Here is a 13,886-nt window from a genome sequence, read left to right as displayed (position 1 = left end):
AGATGATAAACAAATTAATGGAGGCCGAAGCTGTGACATCAAAGCACTGCATATTATATTTTTCACCCCATGACTATAAAAACCATTCCACGTTCTTGATGGTCTATTATTCCTCCTGTGTGATCAGTCTGACTTTCTTTCCCCCAGGACCTAGTGGAGGTCAGATCTACATGGCAACTGTGCTTGGCTGTCTTCTCTTTGTCCCTCTCCTCTCCCCAGCCCTTCCTCCTGCAGATGGCAGGGACCCTGCCAGGCAAAGGGCTTGGGCTCAGGAACTCACTGCATGGGTTTCATGAGCCCCAAGTCCTGTGGGGTTGGCAGTGGGTAAAACAGGGGGCTGTCTCCTCTCCTTCTCATAGCCATGGGGGGCTTATGGCCACCTACATCCAAGGGCAGGGTAGGGGTGGGTGGGGGCTTTGACTCTTTCTCTAGACCTATGAGAAAGAGACAAAGAAGATCACTGCCTGTGAAGCACTTTGAATATCTGAGAAGGAGAAAGACTTCTCCTTTGAGTCTATTAAAAACAGACATCATAAATGCACTTACATAACAGGACAGACATGAGAATTATGAGTTAAGACTTTGGTGTCTAGGAGACCTCATTTTCTATCCTGGCTTTACCACTTACTACCTATGTCTTTATAGTTATTGATGCAGGGCACAAGGTTAATTATCAAAAGTCAATTGTATTTTTATCTACTAGAAGAAAAAAATAGAAAATGCTTTTTAAATTCTATTTACAAGAGTATGAAAAAACATAAAATTCCTAGGAATAAATTTAACCCAAGACCATTACACCAAAAAGTATAAAATATTGCTGAAAGAAATTCAGAAACCCTAAATAAATGGAGAGATATGCCATGCTTATGGATTAGAACAGGGATTGGCAAACTATGGCCCAAGGGCCAAAGCCAGCCTGCTGCCTACTTTTGTAAATAAAGTTTTATTGAAACAAAGCTATGTCCATTTATTTACATATTGTCCATGGTTGCTTTCCGGCTACAATGGCATAGTTGAGTAGCTGTGAGAGAGACCATATGGTCTGCAAAGCCAAAAATATTTACTATCCTGCTTTTTATAGAACAAGTTTGCCAACCCCTGGATTAGAAGACTCACTATTGTTAAGATTCAATTGGAATCTATTTGATCTGTAGATTTAAAACAATCCCAATCAGACAGTTACTGAAATCTCTCTGGGCCTTGGTGTCTGTAATGTGGGTATTAATAGTAACTACTCTATAAGTTAGGTGTTGGGATTAAGGAGACTAATGCACAGAGAGTGTTTAGTACCACATCTGACACATGGTGAGCATTCAATAAATCTAAGTTTTTCTTATCATTAATATATGTATCAAAATAGCAGTATCATCAAAATGTATTTTCTCAAAGAAAATAACATTCTCCACAGGGCACAGGGCATTATATCACCCCTCTGTACTGTTTCATTTTTGGAAATATAGAAAGTAGCTCTCCCAGAGGCCAACAGCAGTGGTTCCTGTTGGTTTCTGGCCTAACATTGTCACATCTGGTTTTCACATGTTAAGGAATCGATAGTGGACGAACAGGAGAGTAACAAAGAGGAAAATGTGCATCTGACAAGATTCCTTCGTGTCGTGGCCAACTTCCTCATCATCTGCTGCTTGTGTGGCAGTGGGTACCTCATTTATTTTGTGGTGAAGCGATCCCAGGAATTCTCCAAAAAGCAGAATGTCAGCTGGTATGAAAGGAATGAGGTAAGCAGGACGTCTCTGAAGAGGTCAAGTCTGAGGGCAAACGCAGCGATCACTGTGATCACTGGTTCCTCTTCCACTCAGCTGAGTCATCCAAAGTCTGGGTTAGAAGACTTGTTTTCCAAAGTGAAATTATATTCCTTTCCAGTCACGTAGCATAAACACCTTGATCTAAGAGTCGTCTGTTACTAGGCACCAGGGGCTGGCTCCCAGAACCAGATAAAACTGGATTATAATTAGCTTGTCAATCAATGGGAGGCCCAATTGTCCAATACCAATGACTAGAAAGGTGACTCTCACACAGACACTAATCCCATCAGATCTTGTGGCTGTTAATAGTTTGTTCCCACCCACTTGTATTTTAGGGTTCATGGGGACATGGTGTCACCCAGTTTTGTTGGTCTGTTAGTTTTTGATTATTTAATTGTTTTGTCCCATTTTTACATGGGAATTCAGGGAGATTCAAAAATCATTTTGTATTGTTTTATGCTTTTAAGAAAAAAAAAAATTAAAAAGAACAAAAATCATTTTGTGGCTATCATTCTCTTCCCAGATCTCCAAGTTATCATTTATTTATTTTTTTTTTTTTGAGACAGAGTCTCGCTTTGTTGCCCAGGCTAGAGTGAGTGCCGTGGTGTCAGCCTAGCTCACAGCAACCTCAAACTCCTGGGCTCAAGCAATCCTCCTGCCTCAGCCCCCATGTAGCTGGGACTACAGGCATACACCACCATGCCTGGCTAATTTTATATCTATATATTTTTAGTTGGCCAATTAATTTCTTTCTATTTATAGTAGAGACGGGGTCTCGCTCTTGCTCAGGCTGGTTTCGAACTCCTGACCTCGAGCAATCCGCCCTCCTCGGCCTCCCAGAGTGCTAGGCTAGGCATGAGCCACCCCGCCTGGCCAAGTTATCATTTTTAATATGAAGATACATTCACCATTAAGGCCATCATCTTTTCTTAGGATAAAGTCCTCAATGGCTTCCCCTGACTTATGCCCCAGTCACTCTTCCTCCTTCTCAAAGCTGCGGCTGTGCTGGACTCTGTCCTGCTGAAATGCCTTTTCCCTCAGATCACACCCCCAGCTCACTTCAGTAATTTCAGGTCTGAGTTTAAACATTATATCCTTATTTCTATTAAATGCTTTATGTACTTACCATTTGTAACATTTTCCACCTTCATGATGATTAACTAGTTATGTAATTATCTACCTCTACTCAAGCCCTTTTGGGCAAGTGTATGTGTGTTTTTGTATTCTTTGTTACATCTTCAGAATTTGGCACAGTGATTCACATATAGTAGATGCTCAATAAATGAGAGCTGGAGGAATGATGAAGGAGAAGACTATTCACTGAATACCCACAACAGGCTTGGCACTGTTTATGCATTATTGTATTCATGCTTCATAGCATACTGGAAGACAGACATCATTGTTCCCAGTTGTTGCGGAAGTATCTGAGCTCCAGAAAGGTTAAGACACACAGCTTGGTAGTAATGGAGTAATGGAGTCAGTATGAGGACCCAGTACCTGTGTGGCTCTGAGTATCTCTGGTGCCTTATTTTTGATTGCGTGAGCTTGCTTCCAACCAACTCTCGATCAGTGCAGCTGGATGTCAACTCATGCATTCCCAATTTGGAGGTCTCAGCGTCGCTCCTGACCTGGCCAGAATGGGTTTGGGGTATGGGAACAAAGAGGACTCAGGGGCCACTCTGCAGGATGGGAGAACTGGGGAATAGAGTCAGAGGGGGAATCCCTTCCATGAAGCCCTCGCTGGGGCACTAGGCTGTGTGAGGCACACAGAAGATGCCCAGGATGGAATCTTCCTTTAAGGGGATTGCAGTTTCCTTAGGACACAGGCTCAACGAGAATCAGCCAAAGCACAAACGACCAGGCAGGAATGATGTGATGGAATAAAATGTTTTGGGTCAGAGATGGAAGTGTCCATGAGCGCTGGAGAGGCAGTGGAATTCTGTGGCAAAGGCAGGATTTAGACTGAGCATTGGACAAACATAAAGCAGGGCAGTGGTGGGTGTGGTACAGGGATGGCTGCCCAGGTGAGAACTGCAGGAGCAGGTATGGAAATGACGCGATGACAAGAAGCCAAGTCAAGGGTCAATGTGAGAAAGGGTGGGAGTCTCAGGACCAGCCCGGAGGAGTTGGCCAACTTGCAATTTGGTCAACAGTTCAGGGATTTACTTTTCCCCTGGGTGGGCAGTTTTAACTGCAGAAAGACATCCTATGATGGTTAGATTCAGTTATATAAGACAGGATTCTCCCCAAATAGGAGCCAAAGTGGATTACCTGGTGCTTTAACCAGGATCTGGGCTAGTAGATCCTTACATACATTATCTCTTCTGACTCTCACAACATGGACTGTCATCACCCTTTACACGTGAGGAAACAAGCTCAGGGAAGCTGTGTAACTTTTCCTAAGTTACAAAGACAGCAAGTCATACAGCTGGAGCTTAGACCCAGGGAGCTGACTCCCAATGCCACCCTCTCGAGCAGGCTCCTAACCTCTGCTATGGGATCCCTCCTGTGATCGGTGCTTCCTGTCTTCCGTGCTCTTGAGATGAGGGCTACCACACTGACTCCCACCCAGCTCACAGCTTCTACAGAACACAAAGCACTCTCCCATGTGTTAAATGATTGGCTCCACAACGGGAGTTTGCTGTTTTTATCGATAGTAATACCAACAATCATGGCAGCAACCGTCCGCATGGGCAGTTATGACGTGGGGAGGGCACATGCTGGCTGCTCAGGGCATGTTGATGCCTCAGCCAGGGTCACACAGCAAGCTGTGCGGACCCCAGAGCATCTTCAGGAGCTGAGGGTGAAGTGACAGGGAGGTGGAGATGGATGGCCATGGAGTGCAGGGATGGTGGTCAAACAGATATTAATGACATAAGTAACCCGAGCTTTCCTGATTTCTCAGGTAGAGATTGTGATGTCACTGCTTGGGATGTTTTGTCCTCCTCTGTTTGAAACCATCGCAGCCCTGGAGAAGTACCACCCACGAGTTGGACTGAAGTGGCAGCTGGGACGCATCTTTGCACTTTTCCTGGGGAACCTCTACACGTTCCTCTTGGCCCTGATGGATGACGTCCACCTCAAGGTAAAAACCACAAACTCTCCCTAATCCCTGGTGCCCATATTTCCTTTTTTTTTTTTTTTTTGAGACAGAACCTCACTCTGTTGCCCAGCCAGAGTGCAGTGGCATCATCACAGTTTGTTGCAACTTCCAACTCAAGTGATCCTCCTGCCTCAGCCTCCTGAGTACCTAGGACTAAAGGCACATGCCACCGTGCCCAGCTAATTTTTCTATTTTTAGTAGAGATGGGGTCTCACTCTTGCTCAGGCTGGTCTTGAACTCCTGAGCTCAATCCATCCTCCCACCTCAGCCTCCCAGAGTGCTAGCATTACCGGGGTGAGTCACTGAGCCTGGCCTCCTTTTTTGATACAATAATTTCATTCCACATAATTTATATGAATTAAATAAATGTTTGAAGTTAAGAAAAGCAAACTGAAGAAAAGATATTCCCAGAATCTATGACCCAAAGGCAAATATTGTTAGCACTTTGTGCAGTTCTTTTTTTTTTTTTTTTGAGACAGAGTCTTGCTTTGTTGCCCAGGCTAGAGTGAGTGCCCTGGTGTCAGCCTAGCTCACAGCAACCTCAAACTCCTGGGCTCAAGCAATCCTGCTGCCTCAGCCTCCCGAGTAGCTGGGACTACAGGCATGCGCCACCATGCCCGGCTAATTTTTTCTATGTATATTAGTTGGCCAATTAATTTCTTCCTATTTATAGTAGAGACGGGGTCTTGCTCTTGCTCAGGCTGGTTTTGAACTCCTGACCTCAAGCAATCCGCCTGCCTCGGCCTCCCAGAGTGCTAGGATTACAGGCGTGAGCCACCATGCCCGGCCTGCAGTTCTTGACTGTCTTTTTCTTAGGTTGTCTTTTTTTACATCATATGCATGTCACTTGGTACCCTTAATATTTTATCTGCAGCCTTTTCCACATTGTTGCATAGCTGCCATCAATGATTAACAGCCAAGTAATTGTCCACTAGGCAAGAGGTACTGGTTGACTTAACTGTTCCTCAGTGCTCACCCCAGGCAGTGTGGAGCACCCACTAGGTCGGGTTCTGGGGTATCACAGAGAGCAAGACACAGTTCTGTTCCAAGCGTGTTCACACTGGGCGGGGAGACAGATTTCTCCGCTCCAGCACGCTGTGCGCTGTGCTTCAGTGGGGGCAAGCCCAGGGCAGCAGGGCAGTGCCTCAGAAGAGCTCCAGATCCCACCCTGCGGAAATCCTTGCAGACATTGGAAAAAGCAGAGGGAACAGCTGGTGCCCCCAGGGAACTGCAGGATGGTGGAATGGAGCAGAAGTAAAAAATTAGGCTGGGGGAGGGATGACGCTCCTCTTCCCTACCCCTCCCTCCTCATTCCTAAGCTGCAGGAACTTTCCCCCCAGACTAACAGGAAACTGTTCTGAGCCTGGAAGTGCTCAGATCTGGCCCTTCCCTACCTTTCCTCCCTCATCTCTCGTTTCCCTTCTACCCCAGGAGACTGCTCTGCCCTCCTGAGCTTCATCTTTCTCCCATATTTCTCCCCCCTTCTCCCCATGTTTGACTAGTCAGCCAATCCTCCCTGAGGTTTGGGCCTAGGTGTCACTGCTTCCAGGAAGTCTCCGGTGGCCCCCATTGTCCAAGGTGGATGTTCCTCCTTCCCCAGAGAAAATTCCCACAACTCCTATCACTCTGCTCTATAATCATGTGTTCATCACTGTCATTGACTGGACTGTGATCTTTCCGTGGGAAGCCCCATCTTTCTGGGTCACCCCTGCCTTAGATACCCAGAATAGGCCCTGAATAAATTATTCTCCAGCAAGAATGAATGGCTGGCTGGATGGATGGATGCTAACATAGAGAAAAAGATAACTTCATGGGAAAGACCCAAGGACTTCGGCCAATTGCCCCCCACCCCAGCCCTGACCTCCTGTATAGATTGAAAGCCTGGAAAGGGAACTTCTGGAAAGAATTTCCAGGGGTAGGGCAGACGCTAGATGGTAGGGTGGTGGCATGTGCTAGCCTGTGGAAAGAGTTGGACCATCCCTGGCTCCTTCCAATCCCTCATCTCCACCTTCTGTTCTAGCTTTCTAAAGAAGAGAAAATAAAGAACATCACTCACTGGACTCTGTTTAACTATTACAACTCGTCGGGTTGGAATGAGAGTGTCCCCCGGCCACCCCTGCACCCTGCAGATGTGCCCCGAGGCTCTTGCTGGGAGACAGCCGTGGGCATTGTGAGTAGTTAAGTTCTCTGAAAAGGTGACCCCTGTTCTCAGTTCTTTGTTATTCCTTCCTTGATGTTCCTGTTGGAGGAGTAACCCTGGAAAGTCATCAGCTGTCCATCAGCAAACATTTCTTAATCATCTTAGAGGGTAAAAAATGAATAAAGCAGACACCGTGCCCCCTAAAACCTCCAGATCTCTTTGGTCTCTTAAATGTTGTTATGCTGTCTGGTAGAAAGTTTTAATTTTTCAAAAAATAATTAGCAAATTATATATAGTCTATATATATATAGCAGGGAAAGCTTTATTCTTTTGCTTTTGGCTCTTTTGCTATGTGCCTCTGTGTAAAACATGTTTTCTTTATATACCAAGGAAAACATCCAATTTGTAGGAGGTGAAGAAAGCCAGCTGTTGTCCCCAGTGACTGATGGTCACATTCAGTCTTAGTGGGGGCAGCTGGCACTTCAGAGCAGGAGGGGGAAGCGAGGGGTGAGCCTTCAGACCCTAGTGATGATAACTGTGTGTCACTGGGCAAGGCCAATGTGCCAGGCAATTTATACACAGTCACTAAGTTTCCTAATAACTCTGTAAGACTAATATCATTATCAGCTTCAAGGGTTCAGAGATTATTCCAAAGCCACGCAATTAGTAATTTGTAGACCTGGAAAGTACAGTAAGCATTTTCCAGAGCCTGGGGCCCTTTCTCCACACCACCCCTCTGCCACAAGGACTCAGAGGGTCACAGAGACAAAGTCCGGTGGGTGGGGGAGAGGTTGCGAGACTGCAGGAAGGTCGGGAGAAGTGGGCCAGACCTCTGACCACCCCGCTTCTGTGTTCCTCCTTGCAGGAATTCATGAGGCTGACGGTGTCCGACATGCTGGTGACGTACATCACCATCCTGCTGGGGGACTTCCTACGGGCTTGTTTTGTGCGGTTCATGAACTACTGCTGGTGCTGGGACCTGGAGGCGGGATTTGTAGGTCACCATTTCAGGGACGGTCTGCACAAAGGCGCTTCAACCACCCTCTTTGATACCTAGAGACAATGGGATAAATTCTTGTGCATTTCATTTCTTTAGATACTGAATGCCAGTCTCTCTGCTCTGTGGAGTAGTAAAGCATTGAATCTGTATGTCCTTTAAGGGCCTATTTGCCTTAATCACATTGCTTTTGCCCAATGTAATTAACAATGTGACCTTCTAATCTCGGAAGTGGAGGCATTTGGCCTTGGGAAAATGTGGACCACACGCTTCCGTGCTGAGCAGGTGCTTGGAGGAGAAATGCACCTTCCCAGCATCAACTCTCACTAGGAAGGGTAAAGTCCTGGACAGCATGCGAACGTTTCAGAAAGTCCTGGAACGTGCCAGGAGCACAATAACCAACCATTGGTCCTGTCTCCTGGATTATTCTTTGAGAAACTTCTTTTGACTCGTAGTCCTTGTACTCCTCTTTCCCACCTACCTGGTAAACTGCTCGTTCTAAACGTGTGTCATTTCCTCCCCACAGTGACTGCCTATGTCTGGTGGAACCTCTGGTGCGTGCGTCCCTCCTCTATGTGTCTCTTCCCTGACACCTCAGTGGCCCACCCTGTAGTCACTGGTGTGTGTGTGTGTCGGGGACCTTCCCCTTAACTGAGCTCCTGGTCAGAGGCTCCACGTCCCCTGCAGCAAGGTGCCAGGCCCAGGAAAGGGCCCCTGTACAGGTTTCAATCACATTTTTTTCTTTTAATCACGAGCTGCTGTTTTAAACAAGTCTACTCAATTCCTCCTCAGCAGCAAGGAAAACTTCACAATCTTGTCTGAGAACCAGGATGAAAGAACTTTGTTCTCAAAAAGGATGAAAGGACATCTTTGATAAAAAAAAAAAAAGATACAATATTGCTAAGATGCCATTTTCCTCAAATTAATGTATAAGTTCAATAAAATCCCAAAATAATACTAAAGTTTATCTTTTTTAAAAAAGAGTTATATTTATATTAAAACATATTATGAAGCTATAATAACTAAAACTGGTACTAGAGATCAGACAAACAAGTCAATGGAGCAGAATAGAAAGTCCAGAAATAGATATAATCTATATGGAAATTTAGTTTATGACAAAGGGGGCCTTTCAAACCAGTAGGAAACTAAAGGATTATATAAAAATATAAGTTATATAAAAATATGGGGGGACTATAGATTTTATATAACTTTTATGTCTGGACTTTCTTGTTTGTTTTTAAACTTTCATTTGACTCCTTATTTAATTATTTGTATTTCATTATTTATTAGGAGTTACTCCTTGATTATAATTTCAAGGTATATTTCTGATTAAAATATTGATAAAATGTTCTCTTAGGAACCAGGGTCTTCTCAAGAACACACTGTCAGCCTGCAGGCCCTAAAAAGTAGAAATTCTCACTTTTTTTAATTGAAAAAGACATTGAGGCCGAGCATGAAGGCTCATGCGTATAATCCTAGCACTCTAGGACGCTGAGGCTGGAGAATTACTTGAGGTCAGGAGTTCGAAACTAGCCTGAGCAAGAATTAGACCCCATATCTATAAAAAATATAAAAAATTAGCCAGGCATGGTGCTGTGTACCTGTAGTCCCAGCTACTCAGGAAGCTGAGGCAGGAGGATCACTTGAGCCCAGGAGTTTGAGGCTGCAGTGAGCTATGATGACACCTCTGCACTCTCTCTACCCAGGGCAACAGAGCAAGACCCTGTCTCAAAAAAAAAAAAAAAAAAAAAGGAAAAAGAAAAAGACATTGAAAAAAGTTCCAGCTTTGAGAACTTCAAAACTTTTCTTAAAAAGTTGAAAACATGTTAAAAAAAACAAACCCTGAATCTAAGACTCCTCTCCAATTACTAGAGCAGGCCCTTTGGGATGAGTGGCCTTGGCTTGGCCAGTTGGCCGGTAAGTGAGGTTGGTCCAACACCACCTAACACGCTCCTCTCTCCTTCTCTCTTGCCACCCCCCACCAGCCTTCATACGCTGAGTTTGATATTAGTGGAAATGTGCTCGGTTTGATCTTCAACCAAGGAATGATCTGGTAAGTTATCCATTTCATCTGGGGACCACCTGATTTGAAGAGTCAAAAAACTGGATTCCCAGGCTTTGGCTCACAAATAGCTGGGAAGAGGCTGGACAGATCATCTTGCCTCTCTGGTCCCAGGACCAGATGGGAACCAGGACAGTTCCTGGCCCACTCATGTGCTATCATGGAAGTAGGGGGGGAAGGAGAAAAAAAGAAGGAAGAGGGGAGAGGAGGGAAGAAAGAGGAAAGAAGGAAGAAAGAATAAAAGGAAACAGAAAAGGAAAGAGGAGGAGGGAGAAAAGCAGGCAAGAGAGAAGGAAGAAGGTAAATGAACTAACGAACTCCCTCCTCTGAAAAGGGGCTTAGAGGAGGCTGCATGACTTCAGCCAAAGACTTTTGAGTTGCCAAAGGCTCACTGCAAGCCACTGTTCAATTCTCTTAATTAAAGGACTTTGATAAAACAAAGCTGTTTTATGTAGACCATGGAGAAACAGGCAGAACGCCATATAATTTTCTAGATGCCCTGGGGCAAGGCGGTGGTAAAACCTTGGCCAGAGCCCAGGGCAGTAGGATGACTATGGCTTGCTGATGGATATTCTGATTAAATGGGAGGCCCCTTCCCTTGGGACCTGGCGGGAAAGCAGCTTGGCCTCGTGCCCCTAAGCCATCAATCCCATTTCCCTCTATCCTCCTTTCCTGCCTTCCCTGCTGTCAGGCCAACCAGATGTCCGGTTTCTGCCCTTCCAGGATGGGCTCCTTCTATGCCCCGGGGCTGGTGGGCATTAACGTGCTGCGCCTGCTGACCTCCATGTACTTCCAGTGCTGGGCGGTGATGAGCAGCAACGTTCCCCACGAGCGCGTGTTCAAGGCCTCCCGATCCAACAGCTTCTACATGGGCCTCCTGCTGCTTGTGCTCTTCCTCAGCCTGCTGCCCGTGGCCTACACCATCATGTCCCTCCCGCCCTCCTTTGACTGCGGGCCGTTCAGGTGCAGGGTCTCGGATGCTCCCAGGGCCTGGTTCATGGCAGCCTCTGAAAGGCCGTGGAGCTTTAGCACATCATCCATGCTGTTCAGCAGAGTCTCCTGCAAGGATGGAAATGTTCTATGTCTGTGCTGTACAATATGGCGGCCACCAGCCATGGGTGGTTGTTGAGCATGTGGAATGAGGAACTAAGAAAATGAATTTCTAATTTTGTTAATTTTTTTTTTTTTTTGAGACAGAGTCTCGCTTTGTTGCCCAGGCTAGAGTGAGTGCCGTGGCATCAGCCTAGCTCACAGCAACCTCAAACTCCTGGGCTCAAGCAATCCTACTGCCTCAGCCTCCCAAGTAGCTGGGAATACAGGCATGTGCCACCATGCCCGGCTAATTTTTTTCTATATATATTTTTAGATGGTCAATTAATTTCTTTCTATTTATAGTAGAGACAGGGTCTCGCTCAGGCTGGTTTCGAACTCCTGACCTCAAGCAATCCTCCCGCCTTGGCCTCCCAGAGTGCTAGAATTACAGGCCTGAGCCACTAATTTTATTAACTTTAATTGATATATAATAGCTGTACATATTTGGAAGCACGTGTCTGATACGTGTTTGCAAAGTGTAATGATCAAATCAGGGTCATTTGGATATTCACAGCCTCAGATATTTATCTTTTCTTTGTGTTCGGAATATTCTGATTCTTCTAGCTATTTTGAAATACACAATGAATTATTGTTAACTATAGTCTCCCTACTGTGCTATCGCACGCTAGAACTTATTCCTATATCTAGCTATATTTTGTACCTGTTATCCAGCCTCCCTTCCACCCCCTCCTACCTGCCCTTCTCAGCCTCTGGTAATCACCATTCTACCCTCTACCTCCATGAGATCCACTCTTTTAGCTTCCACATATGAATGAGAACATGTGATAATTGTCTTTTCGCGCCTGGTTATTTCACTTTACATAATGACCTCCAGTTCTATCCATGTTGGTGCAAGTGACAGAATTTCATTCTTTTTTTTTTTTTTTTTTTTTGAGACAGAGTCTTGCTTTGTTGCCCAGGCTAGAGTGAGTGCAGTGGCGTCAGCCTAGCTCTCAGCAACCTCAAACTCCTGGGCTCGAGCAATCCTCCTGCCTCAGCCTCCCAAGTAGCTGGGACTACAGGCATGCGCCACCATGCCCGGCTAATTTTTTGTATATATTTTTAGTTGGCCAATTAATTTCTTTCCATTTATAGTAGAGATGGGGTCTTGCTCTTGCTCAGGCTGGTTTCGAACTCCTGAACTTGAGCAATCCGCCCGCCTCGGCCTCCCAGAGAGCTAGGATTACAGGTGTGAGCCACCGTGCCCGGCCTCATTCTTAATTTTAATTAATTTTAATTTAAATAACCACACGTGGCTAATGGCTACCATATTGGACAGCTGCCCGGGATTACCTACCATAGGATGAGTAGTGGAGGATATTCTGCAGATTCTGTGGTTAAAGCAGTTTGCAATGGCCATCTTCTCACACAGAAATGTTTGACGCACGCTCCTTTATAAAAGGCTCTAAAGAGCCATGCAGGAGATAACATACGTAAGCTGGTGCTTTCATCCTTACTGACCACGGAACCCTTTCTGCAGGTGACACTCATCCAGAGCTCAGGTGGGGCGAGGCCAGCAAGAGAGCCCCTGCACTTCACATGTGCAACCCTGAGAGCAATCACCTTAAATTGTGCACCCTGGGCCTCCCACTCCTCACTCTAGTCCTGGCCCTGCCTACCAGGGTGGAGAAACACACGCTGGGAAATGCTGATCTGGGACTTCTGAGTTTATAAGGGACTCACCTAGATAGAGGCCTGTGGTTCATGGAGCCCAGAGGACATGTGAGCAGGAGCGTTCCAGCAGAGCGTGATCTGGCAACAGCGGGCCACTCAAGGAGCAGGGGTCAATCTGGAGTGGAAAGAACATGCCGGAGTGTAGAAGGCCTGAGACACCAGGCTGGAGGGAGAACCACAGGAAGGAGCCTCTGTCGGCTTCTTCACAAGCAAGGTTTGGAGGGCTGGGTCCTGGGTGCAAATGCCAGTGCCCCTTTTTCAGGCTGCCCACCTGTCCCCAGGTAGGAGGTCAGCAAGTAGGCCTATGCCATGCCTGGCCCTCCCCACCTGCCCCTCCCCACCTGCCCCAGCTTTGATTCAGCTGAGAGGCCCTGACAACCTACACCCAGATCGAAGGGGAAGGGACCTGAAAACGGAACTCAGAAGGAAACATGGCTGCCTACTCCCTCCTTTCACTGCTCTGACCAAACCCACCAACAGCAGGAATGTTCACCCCTCAGACATTTCACGGCTGTTCTCTCATTTGCTTTAGGTATTTACTCAAAGGGTCATCTTCTCAATGAGACCTTTCCTGGATACCCAAACTAAAATGTCACACACACATGCACACACACGTTTGCATCATTTCTGCTTATTATATCTCCTTAGCATCCTTGAACATGCCGCACCTTTTGCTTATTTATCTTGTTTATTGTCTGTCTCCCCCACCAGGACATAAGGTCCATAAGGGACTGGTTTTTGCTACCTTTCTCCCTCCCCCTCCCCTTCCTCTCCCCCTTCCTCTCCTCCTCCCTCTCCCCCCCTCCTCCCTCTCTATCTCCCTCTCCCTCTCCCTAGAACAGAACACCTGGTTTATGGTCAATGCTCAAACTAGACCCATTACCTCACAAAAATTCAGTTGTAAGGAAGGGACTCAGGGTTTGAACCAGATCAAATGACAACAGGGGCCAGTCAGGCCACCTAAGTGAAGGAGGGGGCAGCATTGCATAGCATATGGTTTAAAAGGGGCTGGGGTTGGTAAACTGTAGTTCATGGACCAAATCCGGACCACTGCCCAT

General features: G+C 46.2%; 1 protein-coding gene across 1 annotated transcript in view; it reads left to right on the top strand.

Annotated features, from left to right (window-relative positions):
* TMC2 (transmembrane channel like 2) overlaps window positions 1-13,886 on the top strand; it is a 50,274-nt gene that overhangs the window by 24,762 nt on the left and 11,626 nt on the right. The window contains exons 10-15 of the mRNA XM_075993401.1: window positions 1,545-1,733; window positions 4,666-4,845; window positions 6,884-7,033; window positions 7,869-7,997; window positions 9,986-10,053; window positions 10,786-11,025. Coding sequence (XP_075849516.1) covers window positions 1,545-1,733; window positions 4,666-4,845; window positions 6,884-7,033; window positions 7,869-7,997; window positions 9,986-10,053; window positions 10,786-11,025 — 956 coding nt within the window. The remainder of the gene's footprint in view (window positions 1-1,544; window positions 1,734-4,665; window positions 4,846-6,883; window positions 7,034-7,868; window positions 7,998-9,985; window positions 10,054-10,785; window positions 11,026-13,886) is intronic.

Source organism: Microcebus murinus, chromosome 16 (genome assembly GCF_040939455.1).
Source record: "Microcebus murinus isolate Inina chromosome 16, M.murinus_Inina_mat1.0, whole genome shotgun sequence".
Classification (NCBI taxonomy): Eukaryota; Metazoa; Chordata; class Mammalia; order Primates; family Cheirogaleidae; genus Microcebus; species Microcebus murinus.
The sequence above is the reverse complement of the archived record's forward strand: the minus strand, read 5'-3'. Positions and strand labels throughout refer to the sequence as shown.